The 27963-nt window shown below is 41.3% G+C and overlaps 1 protein-coding gene and 1 long non-coding RNA gene across 4 annotated transcripts; one reads left to right on the top strand and one right to left on the bottom strand.

The window, feature by feature from the left end:
• The first annotated feature begins 708 nt into the window (after positions 1–708).
• Positions 709–27963, top strand: AGBL2 (AGBL carboxypeptidase 2). Of its 3 annotated transcripts, none has more exons than XM_077320849.1 (19): positions 711–1092; positions 1353–1415; positions 1765–1828; positions 3514–3645; positions 3909–4097; positions 4993–5100; positions 6384–6534; positions 7269–8048; positions 10763–10922; positions 11932–12058; positions 13636–13736; positions 15628–15749; positions 16453–16519; positions 16701–16820; positions 18834–18941; positions 21468–21540; positions 24828–25022; positions 25392–25443; positions 27550–27963. In XM_077320849.1, exons 2-19 carry the CDS (start codon positions 1383–1385, stop codon positions 27851–27853), a joined length of 2886 nt encoding a protein of 961 aa, XP_077176964.1. In that variant the 5' UTR covers positions 711–1092; positions 1353–1382; the 3' UTR covers positions 27854–27963. The 3 variants fall into 3 exon arrangements, with proteins under 3 accessions (XP_077176965.1, XP_077176964.1, XP_077176963.1); XM_077320848.1 differs by having other exon boundaries at positions 712–1069; XM_077320850.1 differs by lacking the exon at positions 24828–25022 and having other exon boundaries at positions 709–1069.
• Positions 19246–27554, bottom strand: LOC143829641 (uncharacterized). Its single transcript, XR_013228204.1, has 2 exons — positions 26992–27554; positions 19246–25479 (listed from the first exon to the last, which is right to left on the bottom strand). It is a non-coding gene; the product is annotated as an uncharacterized LOC143829641 (long non-coding RNA).

Here is a 27963-nt window from a genome sequence, read left to right as displayed (position 1 = left end):
TGTTACTTGGATTGTGCAAGTAGTTGCTGCCCCCCCCCCCCCCCCGATAGTTGGGACTGTGGAAGCAACTGAAAGCTTCACTGTCCTGAAAACATTTCTCAAACCTTGGTGGGACTTTCACTCTATGTAGCTTGTGCTCCACATGCATGCTCAATGAATGATGTGCATGCTCGGTTATTAACAGCATGCATATTGCCCTTTTTTCATTCTTGTGGTCCACAAACCACATAAGTATGAAGATCTAACAAGACCCCTAATCACAGAACACTTTGGGTTCTGTAGCATATGCTATGTGTACTACTAGGATAAACTGCTGCTGGCTGCAGCTTTTCACCAGAGTTATGTAGGCTGAGTCTATTCTGGAAAACAGGCTGTTTTCCCTAAGGGCAAAGCCACCCTGCTTCCAGAAGTTGCTGCTGAAAGGTGGTGCGCCAGTGCTAGGCAGCTTACCAGGTTAATTAGTGCATACTTCAAACTGTCTTCAAGAACGCCTCGCACCCTCGTGTTCTTCAGTAAGGGATCTGCGAAGATCGCTGTGAGGGGGGAAAGCTTGGTAGATCGCCGCCGCGATCTTCCATCCCGCCTCTGCTTGGAACGTTTATTTATACGCTCAAAAAGAGCCAATCACAGTTTGGGGGGAGGGGGATATCAGCGCGGGCTCTGCGAATCTCACCCCTCGCGGCGCCGGCTCCTGCCCCTGTGCCCGCGGTCGCTTCGGCTCTCTCTATGGGCCTGGCTCTGGCGTGGCTGGTTGCTAGGATACCGCCGTCCCCTCTGAGGGTGTGGAAGACGCGGGGGCGGGAGGAGAGGCCTTTGTCGGGCGAAGGGGAGGGACGGCGAGAGTGTGGCTCACCCTGACCGCGGCCACCTGGCGCGCACCCCCCTTCCCTCCCGTCCGATTTCAGATTATCCGGGAATGGTTGTTTAAGGAAGACTTCTCGAGCTAGCGGCGCCCGTTGGCGGTTACGGAAATGAAGCAAGAGCTAGTCGTTGGTGCACGCGCGGGTGTGGTGTTGTGAGTGACAAAAGCTGTCGCCATAGAGAAGGCTTTTCAATCAAAAACGCCGAGGTCAGAAGAAGGGGGTACTTTAGGTAGAACAGTTTTATTTAGACAGATTGCCCATAAAATATGACTCACAAGTTTTAAACACTTCTTACTCTCTTTTTTGCCTACATTTAACCAACACATCTCAACTTTGTTTCAACTTTCCTCCCCTGTCTCCCAATTCCTGACATTATTTTGGTGGTTTCATAGGAGAAAACTGTAAGATATTGGTTTTCTTGCTTCATAAGGCAGCTATTTATTGTCCTCTTCTGTCTGTAATTTTCTTCCTATTCTGGTTCTCCTTAAGAGGCAGCAGGTAACCATTGAACTTGACAACATGTGTCCAGCAGATCCAGCCTTTGAAGGACAGGTCAGTACAAGATTCAAGATCTGCTGTAAAAGTCTGGATGACCATGAGCTGTCAGTAAGGATGATTGATAGTTTATTGCTGGATTAATAATTGGTGGGACAATTGAAGGGGAAGTGAGAGATAAAATTCAAGTTTTATAGTAGAGGTGATATCAACAAGGAAAATTTGACTCATTGGCTGTACTTTGAAATTAATGGAAGAGTATTTTCAGACCAAAATATCTGGGCTTTAGGTATTTTACATGTTTTATTACTTCATCTTTTGTTAGGATTGAGAGTAGTGTTTGTTAAATGAGACTGTAAGCAGAACACACCACCTTTCTCAGTACCCAGTCATTTTCTCTCTACAGCTTTTTAAAGATCCCTATGAAAGATTCATGTATCAGCATCTCCAGTACTATGGCTATTTCAAAGGTAAGAACATAGACTTCAGCCCGATGGATCTTTTTCACCTGTTGAACTTTATAATGAGTTGTTCTTCCTTGTTGCAGAGATTTTCTTGCTCTAAAAAGGTATTGAAGGCATTAGTGAAAATTATCAATTCCTACCTGAATGAGGGGGCTCTCCCTAGGCCTTTGACAATTATTAAACCTTTGCACAAAAAAACCTCATAGACTAAGGATTAAGTGGCGAATTACCAACCCGTCTCCAATTTACCTTTTCTATAGAAGGTCGTAGAGTGTATGGTGGCAGAGCTGCTTTAGGACTTTCTGAATTACACCTGTCCTTGACTCATTTCAGTCTAGTTTCAGGCCTGGATTTGGTACTGAGACAGCTTTAGTTCATTTAAAGTTGGACAGAGGACAATCATCTCTGTTGATACTGTTGGACCTCTCAGCAACTGCTGACACAGTTGACCAGTCCAATCTTATCCATCAGCTTGAATATGTAGGTGTTAAGGATATAATCCTTTGATGTTTTTACTCTTTTCTGTCTGACCAGACACAAACGAATCTCAGCTGGAGATACAGAACTAACTGGGTGGAATTTATCTTGTGCTGTGCCACTGGATTCTATTCTCTCATCCATGCTCACACACAACCACACAATTTTTAATATATGTATGTGTATATACTTATACTTATACTATATAGTAATTTTTAAACAGAGTCTAGATAGCCATCTGACGGAGAGGCTGATTCTGTGAAGGCAAAGGGGTGGCAGGTTACAGTAGATGAGCAATTGGGATGTGAGTGTCCTTCATAGTGCAGGGGGTTGGACTAGATGACCCAGGAGATCCCTTCCAACTCTATGATTCTACTATACTATATATATGAGGTCACTGAATGAGATTGTCCAGAACTTTGGAGTAAGGTGTCATCAATATGCAGATAAGATCTTCAGCAGTTGCTGCAAGTCCTGCCTGTTTGCCAGAGCTTTTGGGTATGGATCAGCAGGGGCTGGGAGGAAGGATTTGTGGTTTATTATTTTATTTTTGGCTAAAACACTGAAAATGTTTATAGTTATTAGTATAAGTTTCCTTTGACCATGAGGGAAAATGAGATATAAATAAATAATACATACATTTTCTAGGCTTGCTAGTAATCCTTCACTCATTCGTTTTCTCTTGAGCAATTAGGAGGAGCTGTGTGGTCCAAGGGTATGAAAGGACCATTATCAGCCATTTTAAAAAAAAATCCATGCATGTACAAACTAGTGATATCCCTTCTGATTTAGTGCTGGGGAAAATAAAGCCCACCACTTTATTACATCTCAGCCCTAATAGTTCTTGTTTTGTATCAAATCTCATTGATTTTAATTGTATGGGTACATAGCCTTATTATCTAGAAAGATAGCCTTAATGCTTTTCTCTGCCTAATCTGATTTCATGTTTTACATATTTATAAATTAACATATTCTATGTTGTGTAGCTGATATCGATGTGCTGCTAATGTAGAAACATTTGATCCTGCCGATACAACTTCAGTTGTTTTTAAATTGGGTTTTTGTTGTGTCAGTGTAGTGGTTGATTACAAGAATTGTGGGTGAAATAATGGACGTTCGCTGGTATTTGTTACAGTTAGGTTTAAGTAGTTCAAGCGATAAGGTTTTCACATCAGTAGTAGTAATAGCAGTACTAATAATAACATTCTTCTTAGGTGATGACCAGGCTCCTCAAAACTCCTCTGTGCCTCTTGAGAACTTGCAAAAGAGCTCTCAATACATGCTGAAACCAAACAACTTCCAAAAGAGGGTTAGCTCAGAACTTCATGAAGACAAGAAACTACTCTGTAAGTATGTTGAAATCCCAACCACAGCTTGCCCTACAAATAAAGAAATGCATTATTCAGCCTTTGTAGCAGCATGTTTCCTGGGAGCTAGCTAAGAAGTGAATAAAGGTATCCCCTGTGCAAGCACCGAGTTATGTCTGACCCTTGGGGTGATGCTCTCCAGCGTTTTTCATGGCAGACTCAATACAGGGTGGCCTTGCCAGTGCCTTCCCCAGTCATTACCGTGAATAGTGAATAGCACTATGCTATTTCTCTTTTTGCAGGTTCATTTATGACAGAGACAGCACTTCTTAAAAGCAAACAACTTATGCTTGGTCATCCAGAGGATCCCGGTGTTCTGCGCTTACGAGAACCTCGAAACCTTTTTTCTCTTCCCAACTGTAAAGATTCGCTTTTGGCCCCACTCTGGCCAATAGAATGTGAAGTAATCCAGGATCACATTCACCACATTGGTAATTTATAGGTTGGAAAGTTATGTAATATTTTGTATGGATGATATTTTTTGCTATAACAATTACCGCTGGTGCAGGAGCTGTGGTCGGAAAAACTTTTGTTTCCATTGGTACACATTCACAATTAAAACAAACCTCACATTTAAGAGCCTCTTGGGATAATATTAAAATATGATACCCAGAGGGTTTTTAAAGTTCGTTCATATTCAATGAAAACCCTTTTTTGTAGTTCATTAAAAAAAGTAGAACAAGGATTCTCAAGGTATTTAAATCTATTCTAGATTAAAACAGAGTTTGGATTTTAAAAACATTTCGTTTTTTTCTGCTGAAGGCAAAACATAATGTATGCATGGTTTTATGTTTGAGAACTCAATACACGTATTGTTTTCCCCAATATGTAAACTTAGTAATGTTAATGTCATTCAATACATTGCTTTAATTCATGAAGTCATTCAATTCGTCTGTGTATTATTATCCCCAAGGGTCAGCTGTGTATCAGCTACACATTTTCATAATACCCAGCCTTATTTCTGTCACTCTGATGTCTATAGTGAAAATTCTTGTAAAACAGTTCCCAAGAGATCGATTGCTTGGGAAGTTTATATCTTTGAATAAATGCTTTATCTGCTCTTGTTTGACCAAGTCCCAGCTATTTTTAGTACATGTATGGTTCCATAGCTTCCCAGTTTAAGCAGTCATTTCTTAACTAATCCTTTCTGATATTTATATGCCTTGTCATGCTAAAATAGTTATTTGAGATTGAACTGAATTGAAATATAGCAAGAAACTGATGAAGGAACAAATATCTCCATTATTATTTAGTGATGATTTAATTTTATCTGAATATACAAATAAAGCGGCAATGAAAAATGTATGTTATTTTGTGTTTTGCTAGAGTGGGTTCCTGCTGAACCTGAACCTTTCTATCAGCCAACAGGAAATGAAATGGCACCAGAAGTAATGGGAGAGGAGTATGGAAATATTATTTATTACATAGATCCAGGTATTGGCCTATATCATATTATATTAAGCTATTAACAAAGAATACAGTATATAATATCAGGTTTTTCTTGATAAAAAACAAATCAGCAATGTAAAATCTGGAAATAGCCTGATTTGTAAACATCCCCCTCTCCTGAATGAATGTTAATTGCAAATTAATGATTGATTTAACTAAAATATCTTAGCTGCATTAAATAAGTAATGTTTTCCAATAAATTCTCTAGATTATGTATTTTATGAGCAGATTTCTCTTCTTTTTGAAAAAAACCCTTGTCTGTCACTGTTGAGCAGTTAGAACTGCTTAGGGGGGAAATCTTCAAAGAACTTCTTACTCCCAAATTTTTCCTGGCAGTAGCCTTCTTATAGGTGTTGCTCTACCACTCTTGCTAGCCTCCGGGTGGGAAGGCCATGCAGGCTTGCTCCGTGCCAGCCCCACTGCCCTTGATGACTTACTGCCCGCAAGAGATGCCAACAGAAGGTGGACTGGCTGTGCTCTGCCCTGGCTCTGCTACACTTGCCAGCCTCCTGCTCACTGGCAGAGCAAGTATCAGGCTGAGTGAGTGTGCTCCACCCTACCCCCACCACTCTCACCAGCCTCCTGGCCAGCGGTGGAGATTGGGAAAGGGTGAGTCAGTGTGATCTGCACCCACTGCACCACTTTAGCCACCTACTGTGCTGCAGCTGAGATGCGGGGGCCTCCAGGGCTCCTAGCCCATTTTTGAAACAGACTTTGCTACTAGTACACATAAAAAGGCTACTGCCAGGAGGAAATTTGGGGGTACAAAGTTGCCCATGAGACTTTTTATGTGGTATGATGTATGTTGATTTTTCACCTGAAGAAAACTTTTCCTGTATCTTTTACTCTGTTGACCAAGAAAAAGCTTGTGAAAGTTGAATTTGATGGGGGGAGAACTCACAGGGAAAGGTTTATGCAACTCCTTTTATTATTTTCCAATAATTTCTGTAGACTACTCCAGCTACTTTTCATTATAAAACACACTGAGAAAAAAACTATCCTCTTTGCCTTGGCCTGGCCACTGCAAGAAAAAGAAATTGTTAGTGTACAGTGTTTCTAATTACGTGTGCTTCTTAGAAAATAGCAAACGTGGCCTCATGTTAGTTAGCTGATACCTAATAGGCTTTAGTCATGGGCATTCAATGTCTCATAACTAGTAGCAAGTATAGGAGGACAAGGTAAGGATTTTGTGGGATAACAAAACATGCCTAGTTATGGTGAGCATAATCTGCAGTGCTTTTTTGACAGTCTTACCTCTTCTCCTGCAGCTACCAAGGGTACTTTTTTCACCGGTTCCCGAGTTGGAGGGTCACAAGAGCCCATAAAGTCAGCTGCAATGAGCTTAAGAGATCCAGAAGATACTAAATTGTTGTTTGAATCACGCTTTGAGAGTGGGAACCTCCAGAAAGCTGTCAGGGTGTGAGTAAGGGAAGCTAGAAATTGTATGTGGGTTGAAAATTGTACAACAGCATACAGTTGCCTGGATCCAAGAGAGGTGGACATTTTTTCTAAGGATGATAGTCCACTTGAGCTTTTATTATGCTCTGGTATATTGGTATGCTAGGGTTGTTTTTAAGAATTGGTGTGCCCATTATAATGCCTCCAGTCTTCATGTGTAACTCTTCCACCAAGTGCATCTCTTTACAATATTATTACAATATATCCACATCCTTTCTTCAATATGTTCAGTATGTCCAGGAATCTTCTGTTATATCTATGTAGTAGACAAGCTGTAGCTGTAGCGGATGGAGAGGAGAGTCTCCATTTCAGATTTGCCCTTTTATGAATCATCCACCTATGTACTGTCTTGGCTGTGAGCACCTACATTAATACGAATATTTCTGGGAGCATACATGGTTTTCAGACTTTAAAACATCTGCTGATCTGAAAGCAAAGTTTATTACCACATATAGCCAGCAAGCTGCAGTGTTGGAGGAACATCTTTTTTGTTAACAGGGGGAGTGTTTCCAGTCAAAACAGGAAAAATTCTCTCTTATCACCTCAAAATATATCAACTCAGTGCACTGACCCATTTGATGAAGTAAATCTGTCTCTAGGATGCATTCGTGGTTATATGCTGAGTGTTTTTTTTCTGTAGGGGAATGTAATATTGGCTTTCTAAGCGTTTTCTTTTTCTGGCGGCTGCATTTCAGAGGCGAATATGAATATGAGCTCACGTTGAGAACAGATCTTTATACCAGCAAGCATACGCAATGGTTCTACTTTCAAGTACGAAATACCAGGAAGGATGTCACCTATCGCTTCAGTATTGTCAACTTGATGAAATCCAAGAGTCTCTACAGCATGGGAATGAAGCCTCTCCTATACTCTCAGAAGGATGCTGAATGTAATGGTATTGGCTGGAGAAGAGAGGGCAGTAATATCAAATATTATAAATACAACACGAAGGATGGTCAGACATTGTATTGCCTCACCTGGACACTGTGTTTTCCACACAGCCATGACACATGTTATTTTGCTCATTTCTATCCGTACACATATTCTGACTTGCAACACTACCTCTTGACTTTAGTAAATGACCCTCTCCGTTCTCAGTATTGCAAACTTCGTCCTTTGTGCAACAGTTTAGCTGGGAACACAGTATACCTCCTCACCATTACCAATCCATCCAAGAGCGCCGCTGCTGCTGCTGCAAAGAAAGCTGTTGTGTTAAGTGCCAGGGTCCACCCTGGGGAGACAAATAGTTCCTGGGTGATGAGAGGCTTCCTAGATTTCATCTTAAGTGATTCTCTTGATGCTCAGCTTCTTCGGGATCTCTTCATATTCAAGATTGTGCCCATGCTAAACCCTGACGGGGTGATTGTTGGGAACTACCGTTGCTCGCTGGCAGGAAGGGACTTGAATCGGAACTACAGAACAGTATTAAAGGAATCTTTTCCCTGCATTTGGCACACTCGGGCCATGATCAAGAGGTGAGTGATGAAGGATTGCATGAATTGCATCTCAGTGTCTTAGAACAGAGTGGGTGAGCTGCAGAAAAGTACAAAGGAAAGAAAATGCATGCCCCATTTGAAAAGCACAGTAATGAATACAGCTGTTGAGGATATTTCCCCAGATAGAATAGATAATGGACATTGTTTCGTTTTCAGTAATATGGATACAAAATTTAGTTTGCGTTTGGGAAGAAGGTTGGTAGGCTTTAGATAGGGAAGGAAGTGATAATTAGGACAACACTATCCCTCTGTGACTTAACAGGATTTGCCTGCTGCTTACAGCTGCTGATCTTCCTCATTTTTCTACATACTTTGTATAATCTATCAATATATCACCTTGGATCCTAAATCTTTTGTTCCACATGTGTTTCTCATCATCTTTTGCTGAGGTGGTCATCTATTGTGAGGCACATTCCTCTTGCACTAGGCGCTTTGGGGTCCTTGAAAAATATTGATCCTTGTGCAACTGGAAGTGACTGTAATAAGAAAAAACACTTCAAAGCAGAGGACTGCCTCAGCAGTGGAGGAGGGGAGACACATGTGGAATGAACACTTAACATCTAAATGACTGGCACCCAGGGGCCATTGGTCCTTATGTTACTCATTCTGGCTATCTTACTACAATATTTCAGATACTACAATATTTCAGATCACTTCTTAGTCTTTTCACCTGTAAGGCCATTGCCAGGAATCAAACTCAGGATCTCTTGCAGGCTAAAGCCATGATTAGAAATTGCTGCCTCAGGGGCTGCCCTGCCACTCTGCCGCCGGCTCACCTTTGGTGCTCTCCAGCAGCCTCCATGGCTAGTGCTCCCCCTTGGCATCGCACTGTTGGCAACGCCCCCCAGCGGGCAGCGGGAAGTTGGGTGCCGGCGGGAAAGCAAGTGGAGCAGGGGCTCAGGTGGCAGCGGCAACATCCCTTGGCAAGAGACTACCCCCCCTCCCAGGCCTCAGTAAAATTTTCAAGCATTGACCAGTCCCCGGTGATAAAAAGGTTGGAGAGCACTGGTCTATACCATCAAACGTGAGATGGGTACCTTCCTCAGATGGGACCGCCATTTGATTATTGCTTGATCTTTCTAGTATCAGACTATTATATTTATGGTTTGGTTCGTTTGGGTGTGTTTGTGATTTGCTTTATCTTGATACTGCTGCTGATATATTGTTGTTGCAATGATTGATGAAAATGTATTCTGTTTGATGTGCCCTGTTCTTGGTTGCCAAACTAATAGAGTTGCCAGCTCCAGACTGGGAAAGCCTGAGAAAAACAGAGTTGGGGGGAGGGAATGGGGCTCGGCAGGATGTCATGCCATAGAGCAGTGGTCCTCAACCCCTGGTCCGGGGACCGGGACCTGTCTGCAGATCAGTCGGTACTGAGCCACAGCTCCTCCTCATCCTCCTTCCCGGCTGCTGCCTTGGGGGCTGCCATGCCACTCTGCCGCCGGCTCACCTATGGTGTTCTCTGGTGGCCTCCATGGTTGGGACTCCCCCTCGGCATGGCAGTGCTCAGCTGCTGGCAGCGCCTCCCAGCAGGCGGTGGGAAATCAGGGGCACCGGCGGGAAAGCAAGTGGAGCAGGGGCTCAAGCGGCACTGACGTCCCTCAGCAAAAAACGCCCCCCCCCCGGGCCTCAGTAAAATCGTCAAGCATTGACCGGTCCCCAGTGATAAAAAGGTTGGGGACCACTGCCATAGAGCAGGACATCCTGCAAAACTGCTATTTTCTCCAGGGGGATTGATCTCTGTAGCCTGGCAATCCATTGTAATTTTGGTAGCATTCCAGTTGCCTCCCTGAGGTTGGTAGCCCTTCAGCTTTAAAAGCTAATACCTGAAATAACTGTTCAGTGTCCTGACCTTTGGGGATTTAGATATAATACTTCTGTGAATGCAATGAGTTCACAGGAGCTATTTTTATAATCTTCCCCCTTCCCTCTGCAGCCCCTGCACTTCCTCTGAAACACTGCTGAGAGTAAGATGACCCTCCAGAACAGTAGGCTATGCTGCCCGGAGGTCTACAAAAAGAATGGGGAATTAATAGTCAGCCTCTTCATTCTTGCTTAAATTGATGGAGGAGGGCAGTTATGGCCGCTTCTCTAGTCTTCCTGCAGATCCTTGTGTTATCTGGAGGGGACCCACTGCAGGGGTTTCCTGGGATCTTTGTGGGGCTGCTGTAAGAAGGAGAAGCCAATAAATGTAGTTTGTGATTGCATGCCTCTGTTTCTGCTCTATGAGAAGATATATACCATAGGCTTTTCTGGGAGCTTCCTGTGTTTCATGTGTAGACAGAGTAGCAGACTGCATAGGGTGACCTCATGGCATCCATGTTGCTTGGCGCCTTCTGTGCATGATTAATGTGGAGATATCATGGAAACACTGTGGGAGTATCTATCAGTGTTGCTACCTTGTCTCTTGGTTTCTATAGCTGTTATTGTGCTTTCTCTTTTGGAGGTCTCAGACAATCACTTTATCATGCCACTGTTCAGTCTTGGTGTAGTTTTCACTAGCACAGCAAGATCAGAATACTTGTCCTTAATATATTTCATTTAGATTGAAATGTTCCTGGAACATGGCCTGACTGCTTGTCTCCTGCACACAAGTAAGGAATAAACAGAGTACAGCAAAGCTATTTATAAGCTTTCTGACATTTATTTATACCCTGAATTGGTTCCTGGTTTCTTGTATCCTCCTTTCCAAGAGTCCTTGAGGAACGGGAAATTCTGCTGTATTGTGACTTCCATGGGCACAGCCGCAAGAATAATGTCTTCATATATGGCTGCAACAATAAGCGTGCATCAGAGCAGCTGCTGCATGAACGGGTCTTTCCTCTTATGCTGAGCAAGAATATTCCTGACAAGGTAGGGCCTATTGGCAGCAATCTCTCATTCTGAAATTTGGGCTAGATATTCTTTCATCACTATGGCTTTTTCCATGTTAGTTTTGTACTCTCTCTGGAGGCAACCATCTCCTTGAATCTAAGCTGGCTTGGTACTTTGGAAATGGGAAAGTTTAAGCCTTCTGAATTGGATTCTTTAGGTCCATACTGCCATCTTCAAAGTGCTGTGCCAGTAGAAAGTTCACACTATGTCCAATCTTTTTGTTTGGAGCTAATCTTTTTGAGGTAATTTAAAAATTGTTCTAATAGGGGATTTGTTAAACATTGCTGGTCCTGATTAATTAATGTATCTGCAGAGGGTGAGCTTAGGCTGTAGTAATTTAGGGAGAAAGGATCTTGAAGGGGAAAAGTACCATCAGGTCACAACTGAATTATGGCAACCCCTAGGGTTTTCAAGGCAAAAGATTATCAAAGGTGATTTGCCATTGCCTGCCTTTGTGTTATGATCCTGGACTTTCTGAATAGTCTCTCATCCAAATACTAACCAGAGCCTACTCCACTTATCTTCTAAGATCTGACAAGATCAGACTACCTGGCTGGGGCTCATGGGAATTGTAGTCCATAGACATCTGAAGGGCCACAGTTTGACTACCCCTGGGCTAGCCTATTTAATTAAGATCAGGGAAAGGACACTATTGTCTGAGAAATCAGCTGAATATCTGGATGTTTTAAATACAGATGTTTTCTACGGGTGCAGGCTTGAGTAGTTTACCCATTACTATTGTGGCTGCCAGTACGGTACTGTGACAGCAAGTCTTCCACAAAGAAGTTTCCCTTGCTGTTTCCCTGCTCCAGTCCCCCAGCAGCAGCCATCCCCAACTCCACACCACCAGGGCCTTTTCTGTTTTTTTTAAAAAGACAACAGAATGGGGAAACAGAAGAAAGTTCATCCAAAAAGTAGTTCAAGACAGAGGATTAATTGGTTCTAAGAATCAATTTGAAATCTAATTACTAATCAAAATATTGTTCAGTTTTCTTTCAACAGCTGTAAATTTAAGGTCCAAAAGAATAAGGAAGGAACAGGACGAATTGTAATGTGGAGAATGGGGATAATGAATAGTTACACCATGGAATCCACATTCAGTGGATCAACACTGGGTAAGATTCTTAAACTGTGAGTATCTCTGCCCAAGACTGATCTTACTGTCTTCCACTCAAGGATCAGGAAATGATGATGACTAGGGTACAGCAGTGCGGGAATAAACTTTCACTGAAGGTCCAGCATCATCACTAATGCGTCTGGATGAAGTTATCCTAAGAAACATGCTTATTTTTTATTTTAAAATTGTGATTTCTCTATAAGTTGTTTGTGACGGATAACTCCCTACCCTTCTCTACACTGAGATAAACTTTTCCCTCCAACCTGACCCTATCCCTGCTTTGTTTTATGTGACTTTATTATAACCCTTTAGCCAGAATGGCACTGAGACTTTTTCAAAGAAGCAAAAGGTCTTATTCACAAAGAGATGAGGGATGTTGGAATTGAGGAATTACTTTACCTTTTACAAATCCGTTAATTCTTAATTCTAATTCTCAGTTACAGGCTTTTCAGATGTGTACAGGCTTTTCTTTCAGATGGTAATGTTCTTTTTAAATTGAGAGGTTTTCCTACTTTGTTTGCCCCAAAACACATTTGACTTACTATCTTCTGAGGTTACTTGAGCTGTACTTTACACACACACATCTGAGGAAATAAACCCCTGATTTCCCCTCACCAACTGACCAAGATTCTACCTTCTCTTCCTTAGAAGGAATTACCTTTCACTGTGTCCTAATACGGGAGCAAACACCTGTCTACCCAAATTCTCTCTGCAAAATAACTGCCCTGTGTGGATTAGCTGTCAATCAAAAACCCAGTACTCTTACTAGAGTTTACAGTAATAATAATAGTAATAACAAATTTATTTTTATAGCACTTAGAACAGGAATTCCCAACCAGGGGCCCATGGACCCCAGGGGTCCGTGGAAACTCTGAAGGGCGTCCATGACCTTTCCCCTCCTGCCTTAATGGACTCAGTCACAAGCTAGGGAACCAGCTACTGCCATTGCTTCCCCCCCCCACAAGCATGAGTGTGTTCTCTTGTGGGTTTTGTGTCTGCGAGTGGGAGGAGCCTGCACACCTACTCCCACTATCATTTTCCCCCTAGTCCCTCTCCAGCCCACCTGTTCATGCAGGCGGTTATGTTGCTTCCAGTGACATGTCATTTATTGCTGCATAGCAGGGAGCCATGACTGATGCCACTTCTGGGGCTCCTCAAAGTCTGAAATAAAATAAAATAAATAATAGCATTGAAAGTACAGTTTTCTGCAAGAGCCTTGTACCATTATACCATCTTCCATGCTTGAGTAAGTATATGCTACTCTAAAATAGGGCTGTCCCTATTCTTGCCCGTTATTTGGGGATGGCAGTATATGGTTAGCTCTAGTACCGTCCTAAGAGAAATGTTATTTCCCTGGGAAAAGGAAAGCATTTGGGATAACCCTCTACATCAGTTGGGAAATTAAATACTAGAGAGTGAGGTAGCAAAAAAAGCAGAAAGGCCATCATTCTTAAGTTTATGTTTAAATACAAAATATATTGATTAATATAAGGAATTTATTTTTTCCTGGATGCTATGCATGGGAGAGTTATTTGTTAAAAACTAAAAAGTCATATGTCTATTTATCTTTCTCAGGCAATAAGTGTAACTCCCACTTTACTTATGAGGATCTCAAATCTCTAGGCTATCACATCTGTGACACCTTATTGGACTTTTGTGACCCTGATCGTTCCAAGGTGAGAATCTGTTTTCAGAAATCCTCTTGCTGTTGCTGAGGAAGATAAGGTGACAATGACAGACTATCTAGTATTCTGTTTGACTGTTTACTCACTGGAAGTTTCATGCTGGGATGCAGGCTGGAGTTTTATTCGTGGCAGGTTGCCCCACCTCTTACTGCACCCACATGGGGGAACATTTGGCCTGGTGCAGCTCATCCGCCCCCGATTTGTGCTGCTGCAAGGGAACTGGGGCAGTGAAGTTCCCAGTGTGTAAATGGTCTTTGCCTGAGAACTGCCTCTGATGTTGCCTTTTTAACATTCTGAAAGTAGCCTGAAAGTAACTACTGATGAACAATGATATGTAGCTCTGAACTGCACTGTAGAAGATAAGATGACTAGATAGGCAAAATAAAGCTAGGGACAGATAGGGAGGAATTCTGTACAAATCTGGAGGAAGTTCTAGGTTTGCAGAAATATCTTGAATCTTAAAAAAAGTTACATTGGGGATTAAAATTTCCCAAAAGAATAGAAACAATGTTTGTTGTTGTTTCTAGAAAAGAATGCCCACTGAGCTGTCAGTGGCCTTTTGGAGGTTGTTAGGTAACCACAACAAAATTGTTGAACCTTCTAAGCCTTGGCTCCTAAAAAGGAAAGCCAGGGGTGGGCAGTGATAAATATGTAAGGCAAAACAGCCCTGGAGAAAGGCCCTTCCCCCTCCTCTGTCATGTCCCTGATGCAGGAGGAATTGTGGGGAATAACTCTGTGGTGACTGTTGGAGACTCACAACCCTCACAGTTCAGTGGCTGGCCCCATGCAACTTGGCCAGACTTTGTCTGGGGACAGGCTGTCAGAGGAGGAAAGGGAAAGATGAAGACATGGGGGCAGATAAAGGTATGTTATCTGGTGGGTGGAAAGGAGAGAAGGAAGTAGAAAAAGGGGAGAAGTTATGGGTGTTTTCATGAAAGGGGAAATAGAAGAGGGGAAAATGAGATACCCTTAGCAAATTCTTTGCAAGTCCTTGTTGGAGTGCTTTACTGGTTAGGTACAAATCTGACTTAAGTCAGGCAAAGCTCTTGGACTCTTGTCCATCACTCATTTGATTGAGATATATAAACAATTTTTAAAAATTTAGTCAGGTGGTAATTATATACTTCCCTGACTATGCAGTTAACTTTTAGTCAAAGACCAGAGTTGGGAGGAACATGTTGAGTCAGCTTATTTGTGCGTTTGTGTATGTGTGTCTGTATCTCACCTTTTCTTTTCAGACTCAAGGCAGAGCTGCAAAGGCATCAAAATATCAAACTCATATATGCATCAACCATGACTGTAGAATTCTGTGTTAATCTAATTCAGTTCTTTTTTAAAAACCTTGCCATTTGAACTATTGCAACACATCTTTCTATGCCAAATATGCTGATTTCCCAAATATTTTCAGAGCAGCTCCATTATGAATGCTCTCTATATCAGTGTGGCATAGAGCTATAAATAATCCTGAGCAGTATTAGTACAGCAATTGAGGGTAGAACACATGAGTGGACAGACTGGACATGTTGTAAATAAGAGGATGTGGTATTAGAAGCAGGTACATGTGGAGGGATTGGGAGTACAGAGCCCATTGTGGAGCTCACGCAATATACATTAGATTGTTCAATGAGACTTAAGATGGGTCAGTATGGGAGGCATACTTTAGTATCTGGTCTTGGAAGATTTGTAAAATAGATTATACACTGTTTATAGAGCTGCATTCTCAATAATGCACTTGTAAAACGTTTCTCATGCATCCCTTAAACATTGGGTTCCTTATTTGGGGCTAGTTGTTACCAAAAATCCTGTCTATTCCTATGGTTGCCTACAATGCAGTATATGTATCCCATGCATAATTCCCACATGCTCTCTATTTTTCTCTCAGTTTCAGCAATGTTTGATTGAACTACAGGAGTTATTGCAGCAAAAAATCGAGAGGAAGCTTTCAGAGTTGGGCTGTGAACAAAACACCTGGAGTGATATCTCCCTGTCGGATGTTGAATCCAGGTAGTAGCAGTTCTGTAGGCCTTTCCTGACTGAAATCTTAGAAAATTAACTGTGAACTATTGGTCTCTCCATCACAGTGGATTAAAATAGCAGAGTCATGAGACAGCACACCATAATCTCCTTAGCAGTTTTATTCAGAAGGGATTTAAAAACAGAGACTACAATCTTAGCCCAACCATACAGTAGTGTCATTTTCTCTTCTTGCATCTTACTGTAGTGCCCAAGTACTGGAGAACTGCTGCCTAACCTGTTGACTTGCTGGCTTTCTGAATAGGACACCTTAGCCAAACAAGGCTTCAAGAAAGTTAGTTACCATGGAGACTAAGGGTGAAACTACACAAACTACATTTTGTAATGTGCAGTGTTCCCCCAACCAGATTTAGACTGAGGTAGTCAGATGCCAGGTGCAAGGAAATCTGTTTTCCAAGTATATGGTCCCAATTCAGATCAGAATCACATTGCAGCAAGGAGAAGTGGCCTCCCCTTCCACCCACCCATTTTCCTGAAACAGCTCAGGAAGATTTTATTTATTTCACTGAATTTCCTTTCACACATGTCCTTGCAGTACGGGAACAGTTTCATGGTTTCATGTTCCAGGAATTCAGGTGTGAACAATGCATGTGAGTGGTGCTGATCTAGTGTGGCTTTCCAACCTGACTGGCATCTGCCTCACACCCGTGTTTTGTCTCTTTCTCTTAATCAGCACAAGTGGTTCCAACAGCTCCCAGTCTGATGGCCCCCCTGCACATTTGCTCAACATGACAGAGAAGGTGAGATCCATGTGTTTTTGGTTAGTAGAACAGTCATTGTACCCCATAGCAATTTCAATAGGAACTCAGTCATTACATATCTGTAGAATCTAGGAAAATGTTGACATCTGAAATATCACAATCAAATCTGTAAATGGCTATATTTGGGTAGTAAATTGGATTATTTTTTTATTCTCTGGAGGACAATAATGAGAAGAAGAAAAAGAAGAAAAAGAAACATCTACGAACAAGGAAGGAAAGAAATGATTTGCATCAAAAATATGCTTTGAGCCACTCATTAAAGCACCAGGAAGATGTAGAGGTAAGAGGCAAGTCAAATCATGCTGGATAATTATCTGGTGGGGGAGCTTGTGCCACTATCCAGCTAGAAATGTTTCTGAGTGGAATGTGGACTTACTATTGATTTATTCCATTTGTGGGGATGGTTCTATGCTTTGGTGGAGATGGATGGGGTCTCTTAATTATTTCTTTCCACAACTGGAAAAGTGTCTGCCATTAATGACTAGCCTTGACATTTTTTTTCTCCCGTATTTTCGTGAACTACAACTGAACCCAAATGACTGAGTATGCTTTTTAGCAAAGGATTATCATATTGCATAATTTGGATGTCATGACAAAGTTTACTAATTTGCTGCTCATTTTCTTTCTCTTTATATCTGTACTTTCATGATCCCTGTTCCATTATGTGTTGCCTGAGGAAGAGTGCACACACTTGAAAGCTCCCGCTTTCACTAAATCTTTGTTGGTCTTAAAGGTGCTATTGGTCTCATATTTTGTTGTGCTGCTTCAGACCAACACGGCTACCCACCTGAATCTATTGGTATATTCCGTTAGTTTTCTATCTAGGGAAGGTTCTGTTTATGAATACATCAAGGGATTATTAGCATGTTATGCATGAACAATGCTTGTTTCATTTCAGTGTGTCCTTTGTTTTCATAGTATATATATACTTTCTGCTCTTCAACTTATGATTTAAAATAATATTTAATTCGCCCAATTTCAACTCTGCACCCTACATCATTGTAAAATGCATTCCATAAAGATCGATTCAAGTGGGTAGACATTTTGGTCTGAAGTAGCACAACAACATTTGAGGCCAGTGGCACCCTTACAGACAACAAAGATTTTTTCAAGGCATGAGCTTTCGTGTGCATGCACACTTCCTCAGACAATGATTTATAAGAGTACAGATATAAGGCAAAAGTAAATTAGTAGCAAATTAGTAATGATTGTGGCTAGCAACAAGTCTTTTTAAATTACTTCTGTTCACAACTGGGCAAGTGTCTGCCATTAATTACTAAACTTTACATTTTTATTCCCCCAATGTTTTTGTGAATTGAACCCAAAGGACTGATTTGCTTTTCTAGCAAGGAATTATCATGCTGCATATTTTGGATGTTGTGATGCTGTTTACTAATTTGCTACTAATGTACTTTCTTCTTATAGTCGTACTCTTATGATCCCATTTCCATTGTCTGAGGAAGTGTGCATGCACATGAAAGCTCATGCCTTGAATAAATCTTTAAAGGTGCCATTGGCCTCAAATGTTATTGTAAAATACAAAAAAGTATAGCCAGGGTTGTATAAGGTCAGAAACAACTTCTGTCTCCTACTCCAAAAATCAACTGAAAAAAATCAGAAAGATGTCTGTGGAGGCTGGTGCAAAAACAACTTTAAAAGCTAGCATTTTTTAAAAGTGTGTATAAATTGGGGGAGTGATGAGGCAGTGTCTGGAAGAAGAAATGTGCTGTCAGCTATCTAAAGAACTCAAGAGGGAAATTAATGCCTCTTAATATAAACAGTGAGAGCACATAGTGCTTTTTATCAGCTTTGGCTGTTACAATCTGATTGCCTCTACATGTGATTACTGTAATGTGCTTCATGTGGGGCTGCCTTTGAAAACAATCTGGAAATTTCAGCTCATCCAAAATGCAGCAGGCAAGCTATTATCATTGGATGGGACACAGTGATTGGTTCACCCAGTACTGAAAGATCTTGGTCATTGCCCATTTGTTTCTAGGCATAATTTAAAGGGCTGTTTTTAAATCTTTAAATCCCTAAATGACTTGGTGCCAGAGTACAGGTGCTATCCAACAGTTCTTTTACCATCACTGGTCTTTTGTCCAGTCACTCTCAAGAACCCATTTTAGCTGACGCATGGGCGGCTTGCTCTACAGCTAATCAAACTGTATTTCTTTTCAGAGGATATATTTTACTATATGTTGGTTCCAGAAATCTTAACTTACTCTTCAGCTGTCTCTTATTTTGATTTAAGAGTGAACCAAGATACATTCTCTTTATTAAATTCTTCTAGGCAAACCCAAGTCCTGGAAAGATTCATAGTTTTTCCAAGAGATCAAGGAGAGACAGCAGTTCAGAAAAGAAGAACAAGCAGATGAATCAAGTAATAGGTTCATGTCAGGTTAGTTCATAGACTATTATTTTCTGTTACTGTTCACTGTTCTAATTGGAAGTCTAAGATAGAGTAAGTACTGTAACCTCAATTCATCCAGGTCAAATACTTTAAGATGCTTGATAAAATGAAGCAAGTAATAGTTCTGGACTACAGACGTGAAAGATATTTCAGGCAATAATGCAAGAGCCATAATAGTGAGTCTTGACTTTTAAGCATTTACGCATTAAAGTTGTGGAGTGGAGTATGCAGAGTTCTGGCACAGCTAGGGAAAATGCCAAACAAAATATTTATTCAAAACTCTTTTTAAAAGGATTTTTGGCCAGTGAATTTAATAGAAGAGAGAAAATGTTTCTACAATGACATGATAATGAAACATTAGCATGAAAAATATAACAAGTACAATTTTTCCAGAGTATCACAAGGAGATAAATTTCATACAGAACTGTTTGAACCAAGGGCTGTTTTAATGTTGCCAAATAAAGCATAATTAGTAAAAAGGACTGAAAATATGTGAAGTAAGGTAATGTTTCTGAGAAATCCTGATATTATATATAAGCACATTTTACATTCACCAACTTTCTAAAGGTGAATATTTATTGTTTGTTTATTTATTAAATGTCTTACCCACCACTCCCATATGGCTTATGGCAGGTTACAAAAGTCTATTTAAAAACCCAATAAAATACCAGTTAAAACCACAAGACAGCAATACAACAGTAAAAGCACAAGATGCGGCAGCCAATAAGCTCTCAAATCTATCCCAAGAGATGGTAGAATCATTAAATTCCCAGTTCAAGTTTATTTATCCCCTAGAGGGGGAAAGAAATAAACATCATGAATTTTAAAAGCCACAGTCAGTCCAGAGACCACTATCGAACTCACAAGTGTGGATAATCAAGATGCAGTAAGTTCTTTGTATCTGAAGGGCTTGAATATGCATCAAGGCATTTTGACATGTACAAAACATACTTCTGGCCCTCAAAGACAGAAGGTTAATTTAGATACACACCAGTAGCACATTAGAGACAGCACCTATTACCAGATATAGTCTGTACTTACTCAGGTATTTGGTGCAGTTTCCTGACAAATGCACAAACTATCCATCTGGCTTTGTAGTGATGGTGTGGTGTCTGTTGTATAGAAACATTTGAGTATCTTCAAGGCAACCCTGGTCAAAGATAACTTGAATTGCTGTGGAACAAGACTGCTGCTAGATGTGATTACTAGCTGCATCTTATTGGGAAAAGGAGAGATGCAGTGATATCAAGGAAAAGGATGATGACTATGTTGTGCCCATTCTGAGCAGTTTGATGCTGTTTGAGATGTCTGTATTGGGATCTTGATTTGCAAAGTCTTTTGACTCCCTTAGCATTATAGCATCTTTGATGGGAAACATTAATAATAATCCCGTCTACCTGCGGGACCGCTTGGTTGCTTACGCCCCCCGCAGGGCACTCCGCTCTGTGGGTATGAATTTACTGGTTGTCCCGGGCCCACGGGATGTTCGCCTGGCCTCGACCCAGGCCAGGGCCTTTTCAGTCCTGGCCCCAACCTGGTGGAATGAGCTCCCAGAAGAGCTAAGGACCCTGCGGGATCTACCAGCTTTCCGCAGGGCCTGTAAGACGGAGCTCTTCCGCCAGGCATATGGTTGAGGCCAGGGCAGCTCTCCCACTAATCCATCAGAGGATCCCCTCCAATATTGAGATCTCTAACATCGAGATCATGGTTAGATCTATTGTATTGGTGCCACCCTCTTCTGAACATTATTCTCTCCACCAGGCTGAACTAAGATCAGAATTGTGACCACCGCCGGTATATGTTATATGTAACTTTTAATTGGGGTTTTTATGGGGATTTTATTGTGTTTTAACTATTTATGTTGTAAACTGCCCTGAGACCTATTGGGAGAAGGGCGGTCTAAAAATTAAATAATAATAATAATAATAATAATAATAATAATAATAATAATAATAATAATCTTCTAGTTTTGTCCTAACTATACTCCAAGCTAATACAATAAATAAATCCCCAGTATTCCTTCCAGTAGTCATTTTCCTTTCCATGACCTCTCCCTAAAGGAGAGGTTTGCTTTACTTAAGGTGAACACTTCCTGTATTTTCTTTTTTATATTCCTAAATTTTTGTGCTGGTAGGTTTCTTTTGCTAGACCATGAATATTCAAATTTATAAACAGATTTCAATGCTAATCTATTTTAGATTTTATATATGGTGTCTCATAGAAAGCTGAGGATCAAATCAATTGTTTCTGTCCTGGAGAACATTGTCAGAAAACTATCATGGCCTTCATCAAACAATAGGGACCAATGTAGTATATTGAAAGAGTGAAATGTCACTATTGAAGGCAGGTGTTTCCAAAACTTGCCAAAGTTACTATGCTCACATAGTCAAAAAAAGACAGGTTTACTTCTAACAAGTCACAACTTATCCTAGGAGAACAAGTGATTTATATTAGGTATGTCTACAAAGGCAAGGAATATAAGTAACTAATTTATTTGTTTTTTTTTAATAAAAGGAAGATATAGAGGATTCAGTGTCTTCATTAATGCAGGAAGAAAATCCAGGTACCACTCGAGAGGAATATCCAGGTATGAAATTCAATTTCACATCATACAAAATTGCTTTGTTCTTCTTGAGTATATATATTGAGTGTACATATTGTCAGTGATAGCCTAACAAAAGCTATTTCAATATTGCACCATCTGCATTTAGGCAATAATAAAATGTTAGCAACTTATCCTCACCATTGTCATTGGACCTTGGATATGCTTCCTGATAATTTCATGGGTTTGATCCACTGATAATTTATGCAAATATGTTTCATTTGTAATATATTCAAGTAGCAAAATGTAGGTTTTCTAATTGCTAAAGAAATAATTTTATATCCAGTCGCACATTCTGAGTTCTGAGCTGGCACAAAAGCAATTCCAGAATGTTCTTAAGCTTTGGCCCAAAAATTGGCAGTCACATCTCCTCCAAGGACAATTTTTCATCTCTGTATATGCCTCAAAGGTGGAGGTTAACACCATCCAATTCAGCTGTCTTCTGACCATCTGCATGCTGTTCTTTAGAAGAAATTCTTGGTACCTTCCATGGTGCACTTGGTATGATTCATTCTGGTACTTTAGGAACTCATTCCTTGATTTTGTTACTTGCTGGAGGTCTTAATAAAGCAGCTGTCTCCCAATCTTTGGCTGCAGCTTCACAAGTTGACTTAGAGTAGGGGTCCCTAAACATTTAAAGTCTGTGAGCACCTTAGGGATTTTGACACAGCATGGTGAGTGTAGTCACAGAATAGCCATAATATAAACTGCCACAGGAGGCAGAGCCAACCATAAAATGGTGGCAGCTGACACAAAAATAATAATTTAAAAAATCTGCTCAGCCAATCAAATTTCCAATGGGTAGACAAAGATTATCCACTTATAAGGACAAAGACTATGATAATCACTGCCCATATTATATTTGCAGTGATTGGTGTCACCGCTATGATACAGAGGGCTGCTGAAATGGGGCACATCATAGTTCCTCACCATGTTTGTGGAGGGACAAGGCAATCATCACTCACATCATGATGGAGATTGGAATGTGGCTGTTAGGGTATCTGAATCCCAATTCTTACCATATTGCAATTGTTAGGGTTATAAAAAGCAGCCTTGCATCAGACATATGACTCATTGTACTGGCTGTGCACTTACTATCACAGTATCTTTAATTATTTGAAAGGTTGTCATTTGGAGGAGGGCAGGATTCTGTTCCCATTGGCTGCAGAGGAGAGGACACACAGTAATGGGTTTAAACTACAAATACAACAATATAGGCTAGATATCAGGAAAAAAATTTTCACAGAGTAGTTCAGCAGTGGAATAGGCTGCCTAAAGAGGTGGTGAGCTCCCCCTCACTGGCAGTCTTCAAACAAAGGTTGGATTGCACACTTTTCTTGCATGCTTTAGGATGTTTTGGGCTGATCCTGCGTTGAGCAGGGGGTTGGACTAGATGGCCTGTATGGCCCCTTCCAACTCTATGATTCTATCTATTCTGCCTTCTCAGCTGTTCATCTCTCTAATCTCTTGTGTATCTTGTCAACCCTGACTACAAGAGACCATGGTCTAATTTTTTTCACTTTATTACCAATGGTATTGCTGTGCATTCATTCATTTGATTTATATACCGCCCCTCACTGCGACGTCTTTGCCACCAATATTGTCCCAATGCACACTTTAGGGATCAAGATCACCTTACTCCTGCTATATCTGCTTAAGGAGAAGTAGACTATACTAGACTATGAAATCAGAAGCCTTTAAGCTTGCAAAGCAGCAAATCATTGCGGTTCTATATGGAGTCAGCTAGGCATCAAAGACCATTCCTATATCCTTGACTGTTTCAGCACACTTGGTTGTACTCCATCTCTCTCACATCAGACACTAAAACATGCATCAAAGATCTCCCCTTCTGTAGACAGGAATGGTTCCATGTATCTGTGGATGAGATCCTAGAACAATGATCTTCCACGGGTCAGGACCCTCAGGTGGGTCATTACACTTTATAGCAGTTTCTTTTTGTGTTACTCTTTGGAGGACTTGCTGGTAGTGTATATGCATGAATAGTTAAGTGTACCATACCGGTTGCCTCTTATATACACCTTGAGAAGAGCTGCATGGTAACTAGACAAAGTCATGCCATAATAGAGAGGATTCCTTTTGAGCACTGCAAGATCCCACTTCCTGCAAAAATCTTTCCTTGTGTAGTTTGACTCCGCTACATCCCTGCTGGTCTGTCTGCTACTGCTTAGCAAATGTTCTTGCAGTACAGAGTCTCCTTTCCTTTCTCCTGGCATAATGATTACCTTTGGTCAGTCAATCTTTCATCGATCAGCACATATATACAGAATCCCTTCTCTCTGAGGAAGCTGATCTTTCACAGGTAGAGGAGCTCTGCCTGTGTTGGCAAGGTTCACTGGATGATGGGTCTGTGTGGGTAACTAGGCAAAGTGGGCTGGGTGTGGAGAAAAAGAAAGGATACAAAGGAGAGCTTTTGTGGGGAGGAGTGGCTTCTCCCTCTGGCACCCTAATAAAGTAAAGCAGATATACACTTCACAAGCACATCAGATGACAACTATTGTTGCATCCCCTACTATTTTAAATGCCTGCCTCCTGAAGAGGCATATACAATTGCTACGAGGGTGACGAACTTCTGCCTCCATTTCCACTGTACACTTGATAGCAGGGAATGACAGGATGCAGCATTTGTCCGGCTGTACTATATACTCTTTCTCCTTGAGAAGATTCCAGTACTCAAGTCCAGGTAGGACACCTTACTTATTTCTAGTATGTGTGACAGTACCAAGACCATGATGAAGAAAAAGTTTTTTGCAATGAATGTTCTTCAAGTGGTCATCTGTTGCTGTCACATAATTTGCTCTCTTTCTCAGGCATGAGAGCCAGCATGATACAATGGCTAGGAATGGAAGACTTTAATCTGGAGAGGCAGGCTTGATCCCCCACTCTTCCACATGAGGCCTGCTGAGGGACCCTGGGCCAGTCACAGTTTTCTCAGAACTCTCTCAGCCCCACTTAGCTCACAAGTTGCCAGTTGTGGGCAGAGGAAGGGAAGGCAATTGTAAGCCACTTTGAAACTCCTTAGAGAAATGTGGAATAAAAACCATCTCTTCTTCCACTATGGCCCTCTCAGTTTGCACATTGCTGGGTAGAAACTGAAGAAACTCAGCATAATGGCACTCACAAAGCAGAAACTAAGAAGCAAAGTTCTTTCTTGGAGGGCATTTAAGTGCCAGTTTCTGAGCTAGAACCACAGAACTTTCCAGAGTTGCATCTGCCACCAGGTACAGGTAAGCAACATGTTTTTTTTTCCCTAGAACCTCCCTTGAGTACCCAGATTATTGCTGTAACTCAGTGTGACTTCAAGGCCCAGGATCCTCACCCCCTCATTGTAACCATGATTCCACCACCAGCAGCACAGCGACCAAGCATCATAAATTCACCCATCAAACAGCATCCACCCCCCTTCTATGGGCAACTCAAAGGAGAATTTCCTGAGACAAAAAATGAAGGTATGGGACAGCAATGTAGGCTAAGAAGACTGGCAAAGCTTGCTATGGGATAGCATGGGAGGTGAGCATTAGGAGTTAATGAATTCTGCTAAATCAAGAAGATAAAATGTGGTGTGAAAAATGACAGAATTCTAGATACTTCTTCTCCATCTTCAGAATGTCAGTCAGGTACCATATGTCATACAGTTTTACATCTGTAAAACGTAATCTGTCAAATAACATAGCTTCTCATCATCTTGCTCCTCCCAAAGCAACTTGAGAAATCTCTCATCTCTTAGTGAATAATAGGGAGAGCCATCCATAAATGTATAGCTAAAGTTTGTTTATTCTGCATTTATGGTTATTATCTTTGTTTTCCCTTCTCTGCAGACACCTCTGTTTCATCATTATTTCCACCAGCTCTTGGAATCAGACGGTACAGGTACTGTATGAGTCTTCCTCCTTGGCACCATGACAGCTAAAGGAATGACACTGATTTTCATTTTTAGGCTTAAGACCCTTTTATTTCTTATGTTCTTTTGGATCCCCATGGTGCCTGTCAATACCTTTCCTAGTGCCTGCCAAATGTTTTTAGAAAGTAGGTGTGGCTTTTCCCAGCATGGTTCCTGATTGGCCATTGGAGATTTGATTGACTGTAGATTTGTTTAAATGTTGCTATAGCAGCAGCTGGTACCAGAACACAAGGATCTTCACTGTGTTGTTGAAGGTAAGCTGTGGTAGCCATTTTGTGCAGATGGCTTCTCCTGTGGAAGTAATTTCGTTGCTGTCCCCAGTAAACTGTGTCAAAATTCCAAAGATACCCTTGGACTCTAAAAGTTTGGAGTGAATAAAAATCTATGGACTAATTTAAGATTTTAAAACTGACACTTAAAAAAGATTGGAAGTGTCAACCAGAAATGAGGATTTTTTGCCATTATAATGGAACTGCACCTATGCTCAAGTGTATTCGTCTCAAACATTTCTTTTGAATCCTTTGCTCAATCTGTTGCTGTGCTTTATGTACACACTTCCAGGGAAGGCAGTTGGCAAGTGGCTGTTCATCCAAGGGTACACAAGGCATTAAACAGTGTTAGTAGTGGCCACGCACTGGGCAGGAGGAGATACAGAGGCAAGGCCTCAGAACTTGGAAGGGAAGTTGTGAGTCCTGATCCTTCCAGCAAGCAATTCCATACAAAGATCAGGAGGTGGCAGTGATTACCCAAGAGAGGGGAAAAAGCCTTTCTAGGTGTTGGGGAAGACTTGGGGGGGGGGGGGGTCATGTGGAACAGGGCCTGCAGGCCAGAGTCCTGATTGAGGAGAAAGGCAGGATGTAAATGAAGTACCGTATATACTCGCATATAAGTCGACCTGCATATAAGCCGAGGCACCTAATTACATCACAAAAATGCTGGAAAAATTTATAAGCCAAGTGTAGTGTTTGGATAGTGGCTTATTTTTTTTCCTCCCCTCCCCCCTGTTTTTGGACAGGATTTTTTTCCCTTTTCTTCCCACCCTCCTCTTTCTCTCGGACCCGTCTTGCCTTTATTCCTTCCTCTTGGGGCGTTTCCTCCTTCTGCTTTCTGCTCTCCCTCTGAGACAGAGACTTCAGAGATTCCTGCAGAGTTTCCTGCAACACGTGCTAGCCTCGTTAAGGGAGAGGCGGAGGGAGAGGGAGAGGCGGAGACTGCTCTTTCCCTCCCATGCTTGCTGCGTCTCTGCTGTTACTGCCTTTGCTTCTTCTGGCAAGTATACGTCTCCCACCCCCACCCTCCAGTCTTGTCTGGAAGCTGTTTTTTTAAAAATATCTGCATATAAGCCGAGGGGGACTTTTTCAGCTTTAAAAAAGGGCTGAAAAACTCAGCTTATATGCGAGTATATACGGTAAATAAAATAAACTTTCCTGAGGTTACCCAACCCAATATTCCTCCCAGAAAAATATGACCATATAGAGGGTTTCAGTTTAGAATAGCAAAATGGAAAGAATATATACCTCCCAGTTCCCCTGTTGTGAGGAAGCTGGCAATCTTCTGGTGATTAAAAAACAAAATCTGGGAAATGCAAGCCTATGTAAGAAGACAGAATGAAATACAACATGTTACTATTATTAACAAATACAAGGGGATGTAGCAGATGCAAAGATTCTGGAGAGCAGGCAAGCAGAACCAGGCTAGTGGGAAACAAGGTATACTAGAAACACGAGGCTCACAGTATTTGGGGCACAAACCTGTTTTGTTAGATTATATCTAGCTCTATTTAATCCTTGCTTCTAAACCAGTATCTCTAAAACCATTAACTTGTTTGTATCTTCCACCATCAGTATTTTGCCCTTGCTAGTTTTTAAGAGTCATATAATGTGGTCAGTGAAGAGTTTTGTTCACTTGGTTAAATTATCACATCATTTTGATAATCTAATATAGTATGCTTACAAGTTCCTTACAGTAATACTTCTTTTGCAACTCTCAGACTATGCTAAACATACTTTCCTGTCATATTTACTAGATATTAGTTCCTGCTACCATTGTAGAACAAGTTTTTTTCCCTTACTTAGATCCATGTGGTGGACTCCTGAAGTACCTTCTGTGACCTTAATGCTGCGCAAAGGCCTTTCTTTGAAGACTGAAATCACGCAGGACAAGAAACAGCTGTGGAATCTGAGTCAAAGCAGGTCACAAGTACTTCCTAACCAAGAATTCAAATGGAAACCCCTGAAAATTGACCGGCTGCTTCGGGGGGCAGAGAATGAACACCGTCATGTCAAAGTCAGGGGAGCACCAAAGGAGAGGGGTCAAAAACATTCTTCACTAGAACAGAGAGTGGCTGGTCCCAAGTCGGGGACTGTGCTGTTCCCATGAAATCATTGACTCTGAATAACTTGCATTGTACTCTGTTGCAGACATTGCAAATATTTGATACACAGTCTGCTGCATTTGTTTGGCAAAAGAAAATTGGAAGCCTTGGTAAA

Source organism: Paroedura picta, chromosome 2 (assembly GCF_049243985.1).
Source record: "Paroedura picta isolate Pp20150507F chromosome 2, Ppicta_v3.0, whole genome shotgun sequence".
Lineage (NCBI taxonomy): Eukaryota > Metazoa > Chordata > Lepidosauria > Squamata > Gekkonidae > Paroedura > Paroedura picta.
The sequence above is the reverse complement of the archived record's forward strand: the minus strand, read 5'-3'. Positions and strand labels throughout refer to the sequence as shown.

Coding starts and splice junctions, on each gene's coding strand:
- AGBL2 (XM_077320849.1), top strand. CDS start 1,383: ATGTGTCCAGCAGATCCAGCCTTTGAAGGACAG. Junction 21,541..24,827: donor CACTCGAGAGGAATATCCAG/GTATGAAATTCA, acceptor TTTTTTCCCTAG/AACCTCCCTTGAGTACCCAG. Junction 25,023..25,391: donor TCCTGAGACAAAAAATGAAG/GTATGGGACAGC, acceptor CCTTCTCTGCAG/ACACCTCTGTTTCATCATTA.